This window comes from Rhopalosiphum maidis, chromosome 2 (assembly GCF_003676215.2).
Source record: "Rhopalosiphum maidis isolate BTI-1 chromosome 2, ASM367621v3, whole genome shotgun sequence".
Lineage (NCBI taxonomy): Eukaryota > Metazoa > Arthropoda > Insecta > Hemiptera > Aphididae > Rhopalosiphum > Rhopalosiphum maidis.
In genome coordinates, this window is record NC_040878.1 from 45,811,025 (window position 1) to 45,835,345 (window position 24,321).

Sequence of the window (24,321 nt, forward strand, 5' to 3'; positions counted from 1 at the left end):
TTAACATAAGGTATATTTTCACGGGCGTATGTAATTTGGTCCAACCCGCTCAAAAAACATATGTAATTTGCGCCACAAAAAACTAAATAAAAGCAGGGCATTATTTAATCTACGCGATATTGTACCTTCAAAAATTATATTTTGTGCTACTTTAAAATAACTAAACAATATTTTTTTTTACAGATTGCATATTTTATTTTTAATCATTGATCAATCAAATTTATTAAATACATTTTTGAAATACCTTTAATACCAATAATAATATAATACTTATAATACTTAGCTTGCTCGCCTTTCTTTTATACTTGCATCTTAAAGACGAAACTAAGCTTTTTTTATAAATTTTCTTTTGTCTATAGTCTTCATATATTTTTTGAAAATTTTTAACCAATTTTTATTTGAAGTAGAATTCCGTTTTTTGAGATGTATACTATTAATTAATAACTATATTATAATTAATGTTTCTGTTTGAAATCTTTTCGGTACGTCCAAAAAGTGGTAAATAGTAGGATGTGGGTGATAGAATCATAGACCTTGTATACGGTATAAGTAAGTTATATACTTTTATATAAGGTCTATGGATAGAACTATTAATTATTAACTTACGATTGCATCGTACATTTTATGATTCACAAGCATTTATAGTGAGAACTAGTAACGTGATATTTGCAGCACATATTATTGTCGGAAATTTAAGCGAAATTTGGAAGGGGCTTGGGTGTGTTTAGCACCCTCAATTTTGAAATCAGCACCCCCAAATTGTTTTATGTTAGTTTAAATTTTTAATAGTATTAGGTATCCATAAACTTAAGATAACATCATGAAAAAATGATAGAAGAGCTTCAGCACCCCCAGTTTTTTCATTGAAATTGCGCCCCTGAGTTTATGTGTCAATTAAATAATTCGTTTATTTTTGAAATCTTGTGTCATTAGGATATGATGACATAAAATTTTCAATAAAGCAGTCACTAACCTCATTTGAAGGTAGGAATGGCAACCCAAACATGAGATTTAACCACTTGTTATCTTCTGTTTTATTATTTTGATTTACATTGGATAGACCTATAATTCTTGAATTTTTTTATATCACGATTGAGCGAGATAAAATCTACAACCAAATATTTCAATATCTTCCCACATTTGTTTTAGTGCTACATAAATTGCTTCTTCAAAATCAGAAAAATGTTTAGGTTTGTAACAGAGTTCACGTGCATTATACAGTGTTATGATATTTTAAAATAAATTGACGTAAGATGAAGTATTTTTGTTTGGAAGTAATGCAAATAAAAGTGGTATATAATGATCAATACGTAAACCACGCAAAGAAAACAATTGCATAAATAACTTTGGTATATCGTATATTCGTATATAGCCGATGCGATATCAGTAAATTTATCAGTTGGTAAATTCCAACAATTGAAGTTAAAAGTGTGGCGCATATTACATATTCCATTTCGTTTTCTATCGTGGCGCAAATTACCAAAATCAATTTTTAGATGTGGCGCAAATTATAACTAATAAAATTGGCATAAATACCATCTCCCATTTCGCCGACCAAAAATTCCCCCTCCCGATTAGGTTGAATAGCCAAATCATTATTTTATTATCTATGGCCCTGGATAAGTATTAAATGTATTTATCGCTCTATGAAAAACACCGTTTATCTTATCATCGTAATAATAACGATTTAACAACGTTCGTTTTCGTACGATTTCAATAATTTTATTTAAAATAATTCATCAAATAATAATTAATCATATTATTTATTTGTAAAATTGTAATCCATACGTTAATTACGATATTATGTATGCCAATATTCCATACACATGGAACACGCGCGGGCTGTTTATTTTTTTAATATTTACTTAACAGCGATTGATCGTGTCAATACTCGGTTACGTGTCACATATATTATTATTACTGAACACACTGTGTTACTTATAATTGTTTATGAGATGGCCAATTATTATATAAGTGCACACACAGTTTAGTGTGATGGTTCCCATTACACATTATATCGTCCTAATAATATATTGTAGAGTCGATCAGATTATTCGTATACCCTTTTGACATTTTTTCTTCTGTCTATATATTTTATGTATAGCATTACTACCAACTTATATAATGTTTTAAAATTGTTAAATAGGTGACGCATGAACGTTAATCAAACCCAAGGTCAACTTACTTACGAACAAACTCAAAAATATGTAAACTATGTTTGTTTATATTTATTTGTACCAGTCAACACACCGCGGTGTAATAATAAATAAACACAGCTTGTACAAATTATAATAATAATAATAATAATAATTTAAATTCGTAAATATTCGTGTATTGGGTAAGAAACAAAATAATATACTCATGTATATGGGTATATCTACAATATTTCCATATTGGTATGTTTATATTATGTCGGTGATCCGGGAAATTAATGGCGCCACAATGTTTTCGTCAACATAGTTTTATAATGATAAATTCGTATCCAAGTGCGTTGAACGCACATATTTCGCTATATCATAATTATAGTATTAACTGTAAAAAATGATAACAATTCAGTTAACTAATGCCAATCAAAATTAAAAAGAGTAGTCGTACGCTCGTATCACATTTTTACACATTACTATTTAACAATTTTAACTCTCGTTGTTTGTCAATATAATATGCACATTAGATTTGTTATTTGTTTTTTTTTTTATATCAAAACGAAAGATAAATAGGTTGGTTATGTGTATAAGAGCTAATGGAATTATTTAAACAAAATTTTTCCAAATTACTATCATAACTATTAATTATTAGTTGCTATTTTGACCACTGTCAATATTCATTTGTATATCTCTCTTGTGGTTTGCCTAGTGTCTGAATATCCCTACTTCAATATTAAAGTTTTAAGTTCTTCAACCAAACGTGGCACAATAAAAATTATCGCTTATATTACACGTGCACGGTATATCAGATAGATAATTTATTTCACTCTGTTTGGTCCATTAATCGTTATCGTCTGAACTCAGGTGCATAAAGTGTACATGTTTAGCATGACCTGCAGCTCAACTAAGATAATATCGTTACATGTATATCAAATCTTATTGTACTCATAACTGTGTAACACTAATATTATTACGGTAACTATGTTTACCTAAATGTGTTGAAGGCGATAATTTTTAATATTGACTTCTGCGACAATCAGCTGACGAATGAGAGTTATGAGTTTAGTTACAGAACAATAGAAACGAGCCCATATCGTACTTACTGAACAGTAACCGTTACCTGCAGGCTGCAGCAGTTCTCGGTTAGGTTAGGTGTACATTTTACAACCATTAAATTTTTTTTAACATTCTGACCAGTCTACCTCACTTCTTTAGCAACAGTCGTTATTTTACTACATTTTCATAGCGGTGACGATTAGATGATTAAACTATTTATCTATATTATATATTTAAATAATTTACTCTTAATGTAAACTCTAATATGTAAATGTTTAGATTAATAGTTAACAATATGTAGGTACCACTACGTTCTATGAGCGTTTTTATTTTTAAATGGTGTGCCCTATGAAATATTTTTACCAAATACTAACATAATATGTGATGGAAAACAATTTGTTTTACAAAATATCGTAACGATGATTAAATATTCAAATATTTTTATATAATTTATTATTATTAACTGATAGTAGATTTAATTAATCGTATATACTGATACTAAAATATAAATTTTATAGAGGGGTAAGATAAGTATCTTTCTATTCTTTTTCAAAAAACTATTCTAATACATTATCCTAAAAACTTGCTAACTTATAATAGTTTTACAATTTTTTTATATTAACGAAAAAAGTAAATTGCTCTAGCATCTAGCGGTTTTACACTTTAAATCTAACCAAATTTAATTCTTAAAATATTCTCATAATCACAGTGCTATTTTCTATTTTTTAAGTAGTATTAATCATAATAAATCATCATTGAAGTAAAAAAAACTAACGTATGACTTATATTAATAGATTTAAAGGTTTATGTATTTCATAATGATTAGTGATTTCAAGATCCGAATTAAGAGTAGAATCGGGACCCGCCTATGTTAAAGACCAAAAATGCAATTATTGTAAGATATTAAATCTAAGTTTTTAAATTACTATTGTCTGTTTTCGAATATTTACATTTTTCTCACGATAACGGCAAAAATAATATTAATTTATTGCTATACTTTTAGTATAGAATATTTTTATCATTGATATTTTTGCCATTTAGTCATAATAAATTACATCGAAAATGGCAAAAAATCATCATGGACTCTAAAAGCATACATTATATATAATATAATATCAATATAGGTATTGTTTGAAATAAAAATACACTTCAGTAGTGCAGAGATGATAAAAAAAAAACATGTACAATTTTATTTAAAAATAATAATAATATCATTGATTAAATTTACATAATATTCGTAAATATATAAATTAATTAATAGTAATATAACTAGTAATATTTTTAACAGTGATTAATTATAAAGTTATGTATACAGTGTACACCAATACGATATACCAATATTATATTACAATGTTCAATTAGGGATAAGAATATATAGGAATGTCGAATATATTATTTTCTATTGACGGGGGCCTACATCCAATTATCGGCCCCTCTAAGTCTTAATCTAGACTAGATGATATAAAAGTTATCTGTATAGATATAATATAATATATACTATATTATACTCTTATATAATATTTACCCTATATATATACAATATATCATAAAGATTCAGTTTTATTTTTATCTAGTTGATTGCGAGTTCCTAAATTTATATAGTTATATAATATTTCTTGGTTTTGAGTTTTATAAAATTTGGATAAAATTCATGTAAGTAAAATATAATATTTAACTAATAAGGAATCATAAACGCAAATAAAAGAAGATTTATAATGATTTTGAGCCAGACATGTGAAAAATATTGTAATAGTGTTCTAAAAATTCTCCAAATTTTTCAAATATTTAGTTTACACATAGATGATGAACAATAGCCTGTACTTTCCACAGTAACGAGTCAGCTGTATACGAATATATACATAATATAGAGGCAAGGATGTGTTTAATTTTTTTTTTCAGAAATCCCCTCCGGTACGTACTATGTGCGTTCGAAAGTCAGCTACGACAATAGACTTATTATGTTTTAGTTTTTTTCTCTCTTTTCTTTTTTATTAGAAATATACATAATATAAGGCGAGCGAGTTGAACGCGTGTGTTGTGGAGATGCAAGAGAAGAACACAAGTGGGTGTGCCATTTGGGCCGACCATGGTTGTCGCTTTCACAGTTTCATGTGTTGTCGCAATGCCGGGAGTGAGAAAAACTAAACAAAAATAATGATAATAATAATTGTCAAATATTATACATAAGTAATTTGCAGAATACCCAGTTTTTTAATAAATGAATTCCATAACATTCAGAAAAGCACTACGATCATAATATTACATTTGTAATCTATCAATTTACTAGAAAAATCACTCTTGCCACTCCAGATTAATTCAGATTATATAATTTTACATATAAAAGCAAGACAACTTTTAAAACAGTCATTGATAGAAAGTTTTAAAAGTACCTATTATTGCATTAATATAAAGACGTAATAATAATATATCTATATTTTATATATAATTATACTTAATGCATATTAACTTATAAACATAAACATTTTAAGTTAAAGCTACCTAGGACAAACACATATAATATTTTAAATTATAATACACTGTAAAATTAAATGTATCAACTATTAGTGTTACAATAGTACAATACAAATATCAACAATTTACTTAAAAATGTATTTCCTTTAAATTTTAAATAAAATAACCATTGAACGTATTCTTTAATTATTCCATAAAAATTCAACATTTTAATTTTATTAAGCTGAAAAAAATATATTTATATTTTGAGAATTCCAGTCCAACCAGTGTTATTTTTACAAATATAGAAATAGATAAGGTATTTGTTGTTATTATATCTTCAAGTAGTAGTTATCTATATAATAATCCGAAAATATTTGTTTTAAAAATTAGTAAGGTATATATAAAAATTGCACTAAAAATGTGTAGAATTACTTGAATTTAAATTCAACACTTTTGCGCGCAAAATACTCAAATATCAACTTACTTACCATCAAAATCACATTATGAGAAGTAAGTACTAAAAAGCTTTCAATACTTATTTAAACCTATTAAAAATTTAACAATTCAGTCCAAATTCCAATAATATATAGAAATATATTTATAAATTATTTTTATTATAAATTTGATAGATGTTGAATTGTAAAGACTATTTAAAAACGTTTAAGAATAATATAAATAATATAATTCTATAAAAAGTTCGATGTATTATGTCTTTAAATTAACTTCCATATTAATTTTATAAAGTTATAAATGCATAATACATTGATTACAATTATTCATATTTGAATAAGTACTTCTTAGTTCTTATACGTACTACCTACTATAAACATGTATAATATACATCTTGATTTAGACTTTATGAATATTTGTATATCAATTTATGTATTCTTTGTTGAAATTAAATTAATTTTACATTATTATTTATTATAGTTTTTTTTTTATATATTGAATTTCGGGAATCATTATATGACAGTGTATGTCCATGTCCCATGGTATCCAGTAAGTAATGATAATAATTATTTCATTCCAAATTTTTTCCAGAATTATAAACTAGTCATATATTATATTTATACAACATATAATATACAATACATATTAATACATGTAATATATTTATAAGACATTTTAATATATTTTATTAATAATTAAATATCTATTCAGACATTTATAAACAGAGTGGTCAGGTATTCATACCTCCACTAACCGAAATATTTAAAAAAATGTTTTCTTATATTATTCATTATCCATAAAGAAATTCATAATTTTTATAAAGATTATTATCAAATAATTTTGTGGAAACAAAACGATAAATTAACAGAGTTTGTTTATTGACGATAGAAATGTTAAGTTAATTTATTTATAACCTCCCGTCCTCTCCCCTAACACAATATTTTTTTCTGAAAATACGCGTTTTTATTAATACATCATTCCTAGTAATTTTTTTTAGTTCATTCTCTATAAAACCCTACGTAAAATAGCTTATTATTACTGTCATAAGACACTTACACAAACACGAATTATATTGATATGTACCTATATTATATTTGTGGGAATATGTATTATAAAATTTGGACATATAATATAAGAGAATGGTTGGTGTCAAATAAGAATCACATTTTTTATCGAAGTCGAAAAACTCTGTACAGAACCTCACAACAGTACATAAAATTGTAAGGCTTTGATATATATATATATATATATATATATATATATAAGCAAGTACATACAGAGGAACTTAAGGAGTGGGGGATCAATACGTTGACGTGCGACCACTCGTGTCGATGATAAGGGAGATCACCACCACCCCGAAGGGTTGGTAGCCACACTGAGGGGGCGGTGATCAATACGGTGCCGTGGGTCAGTAAACCTCACCTACTACACCGACTTCCACAATATCATCCCTTCCCCTCTTCAAAATCCCCACCACCACTCTAGAGTATATATAATATATATGTGTGTGTGTGTGTGTGTGTGTTTTTAATGTATAAACTATATATATAGACATACGGTACATACACAGGGGCTACATAACAAGCACCTGTAAGGATTCTTCCGTTCAGCATACCCCGGGCTCTTCTCTTGCTCACTTCAGTGTATGTTTAGTCAATATAAGAGTCCCCTATTCTTTCTCATCCACTCACTCATTCTATCACTGATGGTCGGCATATATTTTGCATCGATGGTGAACGGTTGTACAACTACACTTTTTTTAATTATAGAGTGTTTTTTTCGTTTCAGTTGTAATTTATATTACAGCATTTTAGATATTATATATTTATATGGGCGAAGTACCAAAAAATTTGATCATTTTATTATTGTAACTGGTTGAGCAATAAGCAGCTATCATCGATAAAAACAACAAATTTTGTTACAGAATCTAAATACGTTAGACGTTTTTTGAATAAACTTGTTGCGTTATTGAAACGAATTTTTATAAATTTCTTAATATACCTAAAACGCTATTTTTATTTAATTTAAAAACACTCCTAGATAGCGCTAATGTTTTGAATTTCTGGTATACTTGTCTCTTATTAGTTATTACTAATCGTATTGTCTTCTAGAATGTTACTTATTTAGGCCGCTAAAGCAGGATAACGCTATACTATTAGTAGTAATACTAGGAAAATATTTTCTCAAAATACATAAATATGGATAAAAAAATTTTAATGGGGTAGTCACTCTGCTGTTTAGTAGGTGTTACCTATTACCATTATAGTATCATATATTGTACTCAATGCTATTAGCTACTATATTATGATGACTTATTTCGAGGGGAATTTTATCCCAATTTTATCCCAATTTTTGTTCTATTTGCGCCAAGTATTAGTATAAGGGTATTTATAAAAAATAAAACAAAACATACAATGAATTATTAAGTATTTATTATTAATTTATGTTTTTTAAGAGTTGCTTAGATGCTAGACAATAACAGGGTATCTTCTACTTTTCAAAGCTCCAAATAGCTTGATTTAAATCTATTAGTGATAGTGAAGCTGTTTCCTTCTCTACACCTATAACTAATAAACTAATAAGGATACAGTCATACAGATACCCTATAATTATTTATACATTAGCACGAGCTACGAATCATGATTAAATTTTATTTAGGAATGACATGAATGTCATGAATCATGGATTGGGGATCAAAACTAGCACATACCCGGTCCGGCCGGCTCGACAGAGGCCCACTTCTTGCAAAGAGGGGAATGGGGAATGCCCACCCTGCCTTACAAAAGACGCCACTGGAGTAACCTAAATTTTTAAAGATATTTTTATTGATAATTTATTATCTATTATTATTTATTAATACGGCAGATTTAAATTAACTTTGAAACGGAATAACGGAATATGTTCTTATTTAGTCTAGTTATTAGTAATTTTATTAATATGAAGAAACAAAGTACAGGTACCAATTATTTGATTGAATTTGTATATTATTTATTATTGTGCATAACTCATGAGTTATTATATTTATTAAATTTTACTTGTTAACACATGTATACATAACTAAATCGTGTTAGTTAAAGTAGGTAATACATTAGAAAATTATCGAGTTAACATAATGAAAAAACTTTTTTTCATACTAACAAAGATAATATGATATATATCATATTATATATAATACAACAAAATCATAATTTTTATTAGAATTTATTGTACAGCTTCGTGTTGGTATGATTTCAATATAATATTTTATAAGGATTCATCAAAAATATTGATTTTTTAGTTTTTTAATATAGTGAAATAATAAATATTCACATAATTACATTTAATGATTCAAAATTAAAAAGATCACTAAATAAAATATGTATAATATTTAAGCGATATAAAATATATGTTTGTGTAAATTATGTAGCATATGTATTATGTATATCTTATGTATAAATTACTAATGATTTATATTTTACGTATGTATAGTAATTAGTAGGTACAATATATAATATGTACGAAAAATGTATAGTCAGTTATAGGTAGTTAAGATTAAAATAGCAATAAAAACGTTTATTTTAATTGTACAAAGCCGTGTTGCAGGAAAATAAAATTAGCGCATGTGTATAATAATTATTTTTAAATAACACGAACTAAACATAAAATCATGTAACATTTTAAATAATGTAAAACTTGTTTTATTTATTGGTAACAAATCAACGAGTAAGGAAATACTTATATGAGTACTTAACTTACTTTATTCCACATTTCATAAATCATAATATCAGAAGTGTCAGTTTCGGGATGAATCAATTTTAATCGAAAACGTCTTTTAACATTATGTACCGCTTAGTTTTCATTAAGATAAAAGAAAATACAATCAATTATTAAAATTACGTTACATTAAATAATAATTTTGAAAATCTACTCCTATGTATTTTGAAAACATTCTGATTGTGGTTGGCTATTTATAAATAATTGTATTTCATTTTATTCTACAAAAAATTCTGAAATAACCACTATAATTTGAAACAGTGATTTATTTTATTAATGACTCATTATAGAATTTTTATATAAACATATAAATATGTATAATAATAACTAATGAGTAAACAAAATAAATTATGTTAAAGATAACATTTTTTTTTTAACATAATTTCTTTATTAGGTAATCTGTTACAAAAGTTGAACAATAAGCTTAATTGATAATTTAATTTTAAGTAAACACAGGAAAACACAGAGTGAAGAGACTTCCCAGTGGAGGTACTTCGTCAAAAGATAGTTTATTATACCTAACTTATGCAATTAAAATTAAATTTTTTTTTTACATATATTTATATAACAGCTAGTGAATTTATACTCATGTGAACAGATCACGACACAATTGTTTTTTTAATCTCTTTTGGGGATATGGATATGGAAGCGAGTTGAGAAATAAGTGGATTGGGTTGACGACATAATCGATTATTGAAGCGTTTGTAATATAGTTTGGCTAATTCCATGACCGTAGATATTTTTAGATTGGAGTGGAGGGATTTATTTGAGACATAACATGGAGCTTTTAAAATGGTACGAAGAATTTTAGATTGGACTTTTTGGATACGATTGGGTATTTGAAATTTTTTGCTGATGCCGTATGTCCAGATGGGTTTAAGCTCTAAGCAATAGTTTGTAAATTAATAATTTATTTGGTAGTTTTATATTTTTGGAGGTTAGCAAGGGACGGAGGAGGCGTAGGCGATTATTTAGAGATTGAACTTTGTTTTTAATATGAGGTAGCCAGGTAATGTACACATTAAGCTATAGATAAAGGTTGACTATTGAGAGAAAGTGGCTAACATATTCCTTGACGGAGAGTGAAGGTGAAGCAATGGATGGACTTATTCTCGTCCATTTTAACTCCCCATTTTCTATACCAGGTTTTGGGAAGGTAGAGATGATTTTAGACGTAGAAGGAAGCTAGATAGGGATCTGCACTGACGGCTGTGATAGCTTTGTCGTCAGAAATGCAAATAAATGATATATTATGCTTAACTTGTATATAATTTGTTATATCGTCTAATTAAAAAAAAAAAAACATGTTATGACGACATAATATAATGTTTGTATAATATTATATTATATTTATAGAGCAACGTATACAATAAACATTCTACGTTAGTACGCTTATACTTAAATTATTTTAATATATGGCTAAACGAAATAATCATAATAATTATCAATATTTCAGTACAAAGTTTTAGGTATTTTGTATTTAAAAAAAAAATATTACTGACAAAAGTGTACAAAATTGTAAAAACAATTCGGCGCCCCCTTGAAAATGGCGCCCTAGGCGACCACCTGAGTCACCTTACCCTCGCGCTAGCCCTGATTATACTAACATATTTATTGAATTAATAGTTCATAATTTTAATTATTTATTGAAATATATTATATTAGCTAAATAAATGATTATAAATTTATTTATTTTTTCTAATTTTGATCTAATAATAGAAAATCAAAAAAGTATGAACAAAAAAAATATTAAACAAGAATTGAGAAATAAAAAAATTAAATACCTACTAATATAATAGTTATAAAAAGAAATTATGTATTAATGAATTGCTGCAGTTTTTTCTACGGAAATTGTATAATATTTATAAGAGTTTTTATCGAGTTTCCTCCTTTTTTATTTCCGCTTAGTCCAGGAATCGGGATTCACTTATATCTTTCAAAAACGTAATCAAACTGATAAAAAGCAAGAAAAATCATAATATTAAATAAATACAATTTAAATCTAAAAAATGTATTAGAATATCTACGGATGTTTAAAAAAAATCATTATGAATAGACTTTATACTTTTATAAAGATATGTATTTTACAAAACATGTACTAACAAATTTTCTTACAGTCTGTATTATCGAATTTATCTCCTGTGTTTAATAAACGTATTAATGACAATATCATGAGTAGCGAAATCAAAAGTTTGAAAACAAATAATTTGACTTATAGTTTTTAGTTTTAAGTATTTAACTTTTAATATGTATAAAAAATTAATTATTTATAAATAATTTAAGTACAATATTATTATATAATTAATAATATAGGCATACCTAAGAATGAAATATTAACTTTGCGTACATTATTTTTTTAATTATAGCAAATCACAATGCTATAAATGTTTTAAAAATGTATATTTAATTGAAATTTCTATTAGTCGTTAGGTTTTTTTTTATCGTTCACAATTATCAATAATTAAACAAATCTATATAATATATTTAAACAGTATTTACTATTTTTATAGTGTCTTCATCAAATACTAATTTTCAAAAGGTAATTATTTTTTTTGGCTATGAATAATAAAATAATTTTAAATAATTAAGTATTAGCTATCTAAAGCAGCGGTTCCCAACTTATGGGCCGCGGGTAGCATGAGACCATAATATATATGTATATGTGTGTAATGTGTATGTATACATAGGTGTGCTATTAATGGACCTCAAAGATTTTTTTATAAAATTGGTAGTCCGCACAACTAAAAACGTTGGGAACCGCTTATCTAGAACATTACAAATAAGATTAACACAATTAATTAATTTTAATTTTAATATTTTAAAATTTAAAAACTTCTATTTTCTATACATTGTAATATATCAATATCATATATATTAAAACAATTTATTTTTAAGAATATATGTTAACTAAAATGATACAAATACTAATAGACGAGAAATTAATTAATAAATTATTTTATTTCTGTTAAATTGTATCAGTATCATAAAGGTATTATTATCATTTATTCAATTATCATATTATCTAAAATTAAATACAAACTTTTCGCATTTATAAACATTCATAAATTATATTATAGTACAAATGGCTTGAGAAATACCTGTTGTTTACTTTAGCAATGGGTTAGCTATTCCCCTTCTTTGTCGAAACATATACAGATACAGTCAGGGAGAGAGAATAATCAGAATTGTACGCGTGCGGTTGACTACTACTGCTGCTACTACTACCTGTTGATTTGAATGTACTTCCCATACCAATGAAAAGTTCGGTGCACCAGAATTATTACTCCCCAAATCTATATAGGTTAAATTATTTTAATACAAAGCGCCTATTATTCAATTATACTAATTAGATGTACTCCACAAATTGCCTTCTAAACCCATATCCATATTAAAAATCATTATAAGTATCAATTATTATATTGATTTTATTTTCGTATATTATTGTTTACTGATTACTGTTGAAGATTAAATAATTACATAATAACCATTTAAATTGGGGATTTTTTTACGTTTGCTTGTTATAAAAATATAAAATTAATATTATTATACATAGTAAAAAAGGGAAAACATTTTTAATGTATTTAAATTAGGTTTTCAAAACAATTTAGCTAATATCTAATATAAAATGACTGTTGTTTCAATAATTTAGAATTTAGATAAATTATGTAGGTACTTTATGAATAACGAGCTTTTTTCGAATACGAAATCATTGTAAAATAATATTCAAATTGTCGATTTACTATGTTTATTGGAGGTAATCCGAACCACCAAAAAATCTAGGAAGATAACTTGAGTGTGATCATAAAGCAACCCATCTTTTAAAAGTTATCCAAAAAATTTAGAAAAACGACATCTTAATAAAAACCCAATTATTAAGACTAATAATTTTTAATTGTACGTTATTTATGTTTAGTTAATAAATAAACTACTTTAGAATAATTGTAATTAAAAAATATTTCTTTACTTTTAATTTTATACTTAAATAATAACCTTACAATTATTAATTTATGATTTAACTTTACAAAATATAATTTATACTATAAATCTTATAGATTTCTTTTAATAAAGATTGCAAATATAAAGAATAAATAATATAAAACTACGTACCTTATTAAGTTGACATTCTATTGAAATTAAATGAGGTGTGCAAGTGTTTTGTGGAAAAAACTTATAAACCTTTTACATTGTATGCACTGTATAATTCAATTTTAAGAGCAAAATAACCATTATGATAGACATTTTAAATATTGATATTTTAATTTTGAGTTGCTTGTGATATACATGTTATTTACTAGATAATATTTATCTACAAGCATGTTCGGTAGACCAGTGCTCACTGTATACAGAATCAAAAATGGTACACCTTGGTTCATAGGCGTGCGCGAGACTTATTGGTAGGTGTTGCTGAAAATTATTCATTTATATATGTTTAAGCTTTAAGAAAAGAGCATTTACACTGTAATAATAGGACTTTTTCTTCAGTCTTAAAAATTTATATGATCAATACAAAAATGGATCATAATGTTATGAATGTTCTGCTTGATTCTTCTATATTCAATCAATAAATAATTGATTTCTATGTAATTTAGTAAAGATAAATAAAAAATGTAGTTTATGAAAATGTAATTAATAAAATATTATACTGGATATTATGAGTATATTATAAAACACTATTGAATAGGTATAGATATTAGATACAAAATATACTACCTATTCATGAGTTAATATTTTTTTTCTAAATAAATAAACACAAACTTATTGTAAAATATTTTAAAATAATTTATAAATAAATTTGATTTATATTTTGTAAATTGCAATTACTAATAATACTGTCAATACTAACAATAACTATTGGTTAGTAAGAAAAAAAAATGTATGTGAAAACTGTAACTATATTTGCTATTTGCATCTCGCAGGTGTTACTAAAGCATACCCTGCAACACCCGTGCGCACGCCTATGCCTTGGTTGTAGTTTCGTAGATATTAAATATCACATATAGTTTTTTTATAGTATTTATACATCATTTTTATGTTATTTTATGGTAATGTGGTAATTTGAGCGATAGTAGTTGCTATCACAATATTACTAATTATTAAATGATTATTAATTTACTATCACAAATAATGATATTATACTATTACTATTTTATAAAGATGGTTATTGAGACTACTGACAAACACATTGATAGATTTGTAAAAAAAAAGTCACGAGGGGAATCAAACCCTCACATGTTGCCTTACACATACATAATATGGCAGATCTGCGTTCTAGATTGATATTAGAAAAAATTTGCTTATTATCGAATTTGTAAAGGAGAATATAATCAGAATTCGAGCAGTTTTTTCATTAATTTATTTTAAACCGTTACATTATGGATTTTTAAAAAATAATTATTATTATACCTAAGTACTTTTAACTCGTTTTAAAATTAAAAAAGCAAAAATACTTTTTACTCGGGTTCAGAATTCTCAATGACAAAGTTGATAGTATGCAAATTTTCTCGATTATAAATTATGAAAAAAACAGTAAGAATTTGATATGTAGATTTAACTATAAGGTATTATACGAATAATGTTTATAATAATATCACTATCTAAAAGTGTATCGCTAAATCATGTAACAAATGTTATTACAATTTAAAATACTTTTTTAAAATTAGGTATATGCGTACAACAACCTCCGCATGACCGCATAGTTGACTATAAAATGTTATTAGTAATTTCCAGTTACATAATTAAATTACTGTTTGGTAACCGTTACTCGTTAGGGATCAAATTATTTAAATGGTTAATACTTAATATGTATATATTGTAACATATAATCTGAGAAACCTTTAATAAATATTTCCAATGTTCATATATTTTTTTTCATATTTGCTAGTATAATTTAAAACTATAGTTGAACATATTATTTTATACATCAATTATATCATTTAAGCGAAAAATTATTACTTACCAGAGGTGTTATTATTGGTGTGGCGCATGATTTTGAAAACTTGACTTTAACTAGTTTCCCGACTACTCTTGAACCACTGGAGGTATTAGGTTCTGTGCTATTTGTAAATGTATTTGTTAATTTTTCTTGATCATTTTCTGAAAATTAAACAAATTTATTAATTTAATTAAAAAAATAATGAATACTTAAACAGTAAATTATTGAAATTATTTTGAATTTAATAATGTCTATGATTTTAACTCATACGTGTTTTATAAGTTTCAAATTTTATCTTAGGTATAATTAATTTTTATTGTACCTTCGTAATAGATACTATTGTAATTTATGTATTGTATTTTAAATTATTCTTTATAGAGTATATAAATATAATATAAAAAATAAATATAATTTAATTAAATAAACTTTTTTATATTATTAACATTTGGATTATTTTTATTTTATCAGTGAAACAATAATAATTAAATATCTCTTAAATTAATTCTAGTAATTCAAAATTACACATACTTTCTTTAATTAATATGAAATCATTAGTAATTTGTAAAGAGTACAAGTAATAAAAGTCCGTTTTATAAAATAAATTTTGATCCTTACTTAAGTGATACAACAATGAATATTTAAGTATTTTTGAACACTACACTTTTAAATGCATTGGCGAATTAATAGTAAATATTATATTACTATTAACACATTAACACAAAATAATGTACCTACATAAACATAAAATAAATATAAATATTATACTACATTGCATATTTTGAATATTGATTATTTTTTGAATTTAATTAAACGCAATGTATATTTTAATTAATTTAATTTATATAAATAATCATCAACCATGGCGTTTACAGTAAACATAGTAGTACCCACCTAGTTATTTAGCACATTATATTATAGTTGAAAAATTATTTATAATTATTTTTCAAATAAATCTCTCTTTTTTTTAAATTTTAAAATTTCGTATCCGCATATTATGTAGTTTTTGTCTTCTAACGCGTATTGCTGCCCATTACTACATATCAAAATTTACGTACAGCAATTATAATTTTGTGTAGTAAGCTTGGATATTAGAATAATAGAATAAACTTATTATCAAGCTTAAAGGTAAGAATATTATTTATATTATCTTATTTTACGATACTTTAATTTTTGAGTCAGTTATATGAGTATATATAAAATAAAATATAAAAATGTTCGTAAAACCCAAACAATCAATTATATTGTAAAAAATCAACAATAAAAAGGAAAACATAGATAAAGTTCATACCTTTAGGTTTGATGATAAGTCAATTCACATGAATATTAAAGTTATAACAACATAAAATTAGAATTTATGAACGTACATTTTCCATGTTGTCTATTTGTAAGACGGAAACAACACAGCGTGTTTGTTCTTTTAACTTGACTGAGAAATTACAAAATAAATCTTAATTTTCATAAATCCAACAATTAAGACCCAATGACCCAATATTTTATAAAAATATAATTATACAATGTAAATTTTTTATATGCATTTTGAAATTGATTAAAGTCTTTAGAACTATAAGAAATTAGAACTGAAATTTTCTTAAATATTATTTTTTACTATATTTAGGTATGTACTTAAAAATCGAATTACACTGAAATGTCCATAATATTAAATTAAATTTAGTAAAATGTTATATAATATGTTATCATTGTTATAATCTGGGCATTAGACGAATAAACAATTAATTTAAAAGGATATTGATTATTTTTTGTTTCATTGTTGACAGTTTAATAATTTTATATTATAATATATTAGATGTTTTTAAGGTTCTTGTAGTTTATCTTACCACATATTACGTACAATTATAACCCATCGAGTACATTTTGGTACTAGAAAATGGTTAAGATTTAAAAAAAAAACTGTAGTCAAATAACTATACTATATTGAAATAATATTGTAATTCTATTTTCTATCATCATTCATGAGATCATTTAAAAAAATATATAATATGGTTTTTGGACCAGTTTTTTTTTAAATTTTAACGGTTGCCGAGTGCTAAGATGAACTGGATGGGTTATATTACGATATAAAGTGTTTATTTAACTTAGTGAATAAAATGGCGTTTTGACAACGATTTTTGGAATATCGTATCGTCAGTGTACCTTTGATGTACCTATAAATAGTAAATCGTAATATTACCAATTCGCCGTTTGAAGAACCAAACAAATGTTCCGGTGTTATTGCTGGACTTTCACCGTGAATTGTGGTCAAATCAAAAACAATATTAACGATAATTCTTCATTGGTATATCATAATGTTATGATATTATAAAATAATTATGTCGAAAAAACGCGTCCAAGTAGCAGTACGGTGGTCGTAATCGACAGGAAAAATTCAAATCACTTTAAACAACAGCATGCATAAGTACGTAGATTATTCTACATGCACGCGAATACGATAGATGTGGGTAGGCGTGGGTGTGTGGTGTGTTACAGTACGCGTACGTGTAAGCATAATTGTATGTATGCGTGTCGTCTTGGAGCGTTAGCGAAGCGTATTGAGCTTTCGCGCGCACGTGCTGGTTGCTGGTTGCCGGTTGTCACGTATATATTGCGGTGCGCGCGCAGGTGGGGAATACACGCGCGCGCGCGCGCCCACCACCGGTAGACGTATATCCACTGAGCGCGACTGCGTGAGTCAGATTCGGCGGAGCGGTACAGCAGGCCCACCGGCAGGACGTGGAGGTGGTGAACAAACGGGAAAAGGAGCGAGAAACGTTTACGGTTAGGCTGTCGCTCTATACACCCCACACGCATATGCGGTGGTGTCGCCAGGAGTCTTTTCTCGGTGTGCGTTTGCGCCCGCACCGCCGTCACACCGGTGGCGGCGTGTGAACGTAATAATAATAATGGGTATGTACGTGTGGCAGAGGCCGGTGCGGGTGGATGTGTTTGGCTGTGGGGAAGCCGTGTATATTGGTTGGGGGTTGTTTGGAGCGCGCGCGGCTGGCTGACGCATGGGTAGCCGCCGTCACAGACGCCGACGCCGGCGGCCGACACAGGCGCGCGCGGTTCAGGCGACAGTGGCGGTGTTTGCGCGCACCGCCAGTGGAATCAATACCACCGCCGCGGCCAATCCATCGGTTTTCGACCGCACGGCGCCGAGGCGCCGTCGACACGTCGCACCACCACCACCACCACCACCACCGCTACCACTGCCACTCACCCGGTGAGCGTGTTCAGGTGTGTGTGACTTTTTGGGAGTGTGTGCGCATAGGAACAATTCGTCCATCTAAACTCTAAAATAAATGCTTATTAATTAACAATTGTTATTTCAATGTTGTTATAATACCTAATTATACTTATCTGTATTTTTATCTATATTTTTATCTTTTAGAAAAATATCCTACTTCAGGTTATGAAATTAAAAACGTATCTAGGTTGTGATTTAAAAATCAAGAGTTGATAAATGGATCAACCAACGTCCGACAAACACGAGAATGAAAAAATAAATGCAATATGAAATATTAGAGTTGCATGTAAGTATAGCCAGTATAGGTAGTATCTAACATTTTTCAAAAAGAAAATTTTCGAAAAGATTGTTATATATTGTTATATATGTTATCCTGTAGATAATATAATACATAAGTATATATATTTTTTAATGTTAAACAAAATGTTCAAGACAATATCATGATAAAAGTACTACTATAGGATTTGTGGTGGTAGAATTCCTGGTGCTAAATGGTGAGCACCCTTATAGCCCTTGCGCCTCTGTGTTTGCTGTATAATGTACTGTATGGATTTTTGGTCGAGGTGGGAGCGGTAGGCGTTGGTCGCCTATGTAGTATTCCGAGGGTTTCGTGGCTGATATGCCCCCAGGGCGGAGGGAGAATAAAACCATGCTCGGTGTAATAGGTTATACCAGAAGAACGGTGTGGGTTAGTAGTGACGGGGTAAACGTGAACGCGACAAACTCTTTCCTTATATAATATATAATACATAATATGTATCGTATTATTATTGTATACGCATTAGTACATTACCCTTTGGCATAATATAAGTGCAGGGTGTTTCACGAACGGCGAATATTGTATTAGGTAGGTGTAGGTAATAATTATAATTAATGATTTATTATTATATAGTAAAATTATATATGTACGAGTGAATAAACACAATGCAAACATAGGCAGTATTAGGGCGGGTAAGACGAAATTATATAACCTATATTTTATATTATATGACGTATATTTTTCCATGTCACGCGGTCTTAAGTCAAGCTAAATCTGCAAGTGATTCTAAACGTATAATATTTGACTCCATATAGTGGCTAGTTGGCTAGTACCTGATATACTAAGAATATTTTATTCAAATGAGCAACGTATAGCAGAAATAAACTAAATACACAACATAGCTACAGTTCTCAAATTGGAAAAAAGGTATTTAAAGAACAATGTGGCAATGTGGCTACGTTAGAAATAATAATAATTATGATTGGAATATCAGTTTATCAGTATACCTGATAATAGTAATATTATGAATATTCACTTAGTTATTTTTATCAATTTAATATCAATATAAAATATATTATACGAGTATACATAATAAATTGTAATATAGATTATAGGTATGTAAGTATAATTTATAAATAATAATGATTATGACGTATTGATCTTTAAATAACAAGAAAAAAAGGTGTTGAATGTAAATAATTACATATTGAAACATTGATAAAAACTATCTATAAATTATCTGAATGGAAAAAATTTATTAGTTATTAGTTAGTTGTAGTGTTATATATTATAAGATTCAAATTATTTAAATATAAAAACATAACCTTCCATTTTAAAATTTTAGTTAGGTACTTAATTATTTTTTTTTTGCTACCTTTGAATTTGAAATATTTTTCCATATTATTACATAGATGCTATATCGTTTTATAGTTATATAACAACTCTAAGCAATATATTATAAATATACAATATAATCTATCTCTATATTATGATTATAATAACGTTTTCATTTGAAAAATAAATTTTCACATTTATACGCAATGCACATTTTCATACGTGAGTGTATTATATACATCTTTACCAAGCAAATACCTAGTTTGACCTTACACGCGTATACAATGTGATGTAGCGAAAAAAATCAATGAACATGTAAACTTACAAAAACGTATTTCGGTCAAGTTGTCTCGTCAGTTTTCAAACTCTTATCATGACAAGACTAGTAAGAAAAAAGTAATAGTATTTGATTTTGTTAAAAAATCTGCTCAAACCATACATACACCTTATAATGTGTTTCATTAAAAGATATTTAAATATATTATTACATCGTATTTTATATTAAACTGAATATGTATATAATTATTGGAATTGGCTGACGGACGTGTTCATGAAGTTCCCACCTAAAGTTGTAACAAGCGTAATTAGGAAAGGGCGTGTTGCGCGATGGTTTCTGCAAACCCTGCAGTATGAGAATTGGTTGGACGTTGGACAAATTGCTCGTCTTTGTGAGCCATTCTTAAGTTCGTAAGCGCAACATCGTTATAATTATTTGTATACATTTAAATGAAGCCCTTAATATTTGAAAATAACTAATAAGCATAATTATATGTTACGTGCATCAAATAAAGTGTGGTACTCAGTAGTACTCGCCAATCACCACTATCAAATTAATACCCGTTATTGGTCATAAAAATAAAAATATACGATAATTTTGTAGAACTATGAGTGTTATTAAAAAAAAATGAAGGTTTTTTCTTCCCTTTTCTCATAATCTTTTATTTTTCATCTACAATACAAATTATATATTATGTTTTATATTATACCGAGACGGAACTCTCTAAAAAATTGGTATAAGAACTACGTAACTAGATAAAATAACATACTATTATGGTTAACTTAGTTGACATTTCTAATTTATCCAATTACCTATAATATTAATATTCTTAAATTTAGTATGTAATATTGAATTGTATTTAAAAAAATCTTAAAGAATCCGGGCAAGCTGTAGTTCTTTATTATATAATTTATGTTTGAAAAGAAAGGGGTATTGTGGTATTCTTATCATAATTATAAATTTAATTATAATAACTATTTAATAATATTATTTAATGTTGCTTTCTTTTATTATTAAGTTATATTATATTATAAACTATTTATGATATTTAAATAAGTTATAATATTATCTAATTTAACAAATTAATCAATAATAGCCAATAGGTTAACTCTTAACTCTTAACAATTAAAATTATTACCTGCACGACATGGAAGTTCTGGTAGATTGTACATCGTGCGAGCTTTAGTTGCAGTTTCATAATATTTATGTTTGTCTCTGATGTTTAAATGTTTCCACATATAGTTGAGTCTAACAAGTTTAAAATAGTAAAAGAAACTATTAATAATAATAATAATAATAATAATAATAATAATAATCATAATCATAATGGATTGAAATAAGTTTTAAAAATTTTAATGAAATTCATCGAAAAATTACTTTAAAAACTTTACAAAAAGTTATTATTATTTTCTATTATAGTATTGTAAAAGTATAACAATTTCATATAAAAAAAAATTAGGAACTAGCTAAGCTATATAGTAAATTTTGAGTTAATTTTATTGACCGTTATTATTGAGTAATTCACTGTAATTGTAATGGGCATAATATCTACATGTTAAATTTGAATTGACAAATCATTGTAAGTGTATGAAAAACTATTCTGAGTAAAGATGGTGTGTCAATCTTTATTTGTAAAAATATTTTATGTTATATTTTTATCATTATAAATTAGAAGTTATTTCTCTTTTTATTGTTAATACTATACATTTGTACCTTTGTTATACTTAAACTAGGTAATTTTTTACAAAATCATATAATTGAAAATATTACATCAGAAGTATTATTATTAAGCTAGGTAATAAGTTATTGACTAAAAAGTTATGTGTTATAATTTACAAATCAATACCAACATATCGTAGAATGATTATATTTATATTTAATATTATTTATGACATGGTAAGTCACTAATCAGTAATCACTATTCACTATTACGGAAATCTAATAAAATATTATTATAAACTAAGTACGTAAGTATTGTTTAAATCAATTATTGGAAAAACTGTTTTCAGTAACTTAATGTGTCAAATTGTTAACTAACTTAACTGATTATTAGATAATCGAACATTTGACTAGGTACTCATGTTTTGACGAAAATTAAATTAATTAGTGAACAATTATTTTTAATTTTGCATACCAATTTCTTGATCATTTAACTTCTTATGATATAATTAGGTATTCGTTTGGGTTAGTCAGAAAACTGATGATTAAGTATTTTCTTAGTGTATTTATGCATGTTAACATTTACAATTTTTTATTTTTTAGTATTCTTATATGAATAGCAATGTTATTAGATTAGATTTTTATACTTTTTATAACTTATTATGACAATACTGTAACTAGCTACTGGTTTGTAATACATTTGTAGAAATTATGGATACTCTTATAAATTCTGCAGGATAACCAGAATAATGTTATTTGTATACATTTATTTAGTTATACACATATAATATAAGTTAAAAGACGATAAAAATAGTTTTCAACTACATTTAATCTTTCAAATCTACCTACTTTATAGTTTATGAAAATTATTTTAGTAAATAATAATAATTCATCAATTTTATTACTTAAGGGTTGGATTGTTTCTACATAGTTTTTGACCTCTACACTCCTCTAAATGTCATCTATAATATCAACACGTTTATTATAGTGGTGCATTATTAATCGGCCATTATGTTTATTTATTATCATTTTATACTAGGCACTTGTTGTTCAGCTACGCTATCTGCACAAATCGTCCAAGTTTTATTTTTTCTTTCAATATGTTACAGTTTATTTGGATTTTGGATAGTGTTTTTATTAAACTTGTATCAAAGTTTCCTTTAAATAACAACTTTTATAACATCAGTTTTACGATAAGACGTGTTTCTAAGATTTTGAAAAGGAAAATGGTAACGTGTGGTTAAATATACATGAAAAAAATGTCTGGTCATTCATTGACGCGAAATATTCTATAGTAAACCGAAAGGATATCAAGTATAATATTAAGAAAAAAACATTGTAATTATTGTGTCATGATAACGTTTTACATTATCAATAATAAAAAAAAAAATATGTAAGGATTGAATGGAATTTTTATTTTAAATAATTTATATTATCTATATTGTTATAAGAAAATATTTTCAATTAATAAATAATAATGTAGGTGACGGTCTTTTTATTTTTAATAACTATTAACTGGTACTATAAAATGTATTATATATATACTATATTAATACAATACTTTTAGTTTATGATAGGTATATTATTATTATAGAATTATATGAGAATAAACTATTGTTTTAAAAAAGTCTAAACATATTGTAATGTATTAAAACTGTTTTGAATATTGGCTACTTATTGTACTTATCTAATTTACATAGGTACTATATGCGTAAGTCTCATATATTTATTAAAAACTGTTATCATGAAGTGTAAAATGTA

At 26.5% G+C, this 24,321-nt stretch overlaps 1 protein-coding gene across 1 annotated transcript in view; it reads right to left on the reverse strand.

Moving 5' to 3' along the window:
• The window catches only part of LOC113552485 (probable serine/threonine-protein kinase DDB_G0272282), a 61,432-nt gene that overhangs the window by 36,590 nt on the left and 521 nt on the right, over positions 1 to 24,321 (reverse strand). The window contains exons 2-3 of the mRNA XM_026955361.1: positions 22,040 to 22,149; positions 15,814 to 15,944 (exon numbers count right to left, since the gene is read on the reverse strand). Of these exons, the coding sequence (XP_026811162.1) occupies positions 15,814 to 15,944; positions 22,040 to 22,149 (241 nt within the window). The remainder of the gene's footprint in view (positions 1 to 15,813; positions 15,945 to 22,039; positions 22,150 to 24,321) is intronic.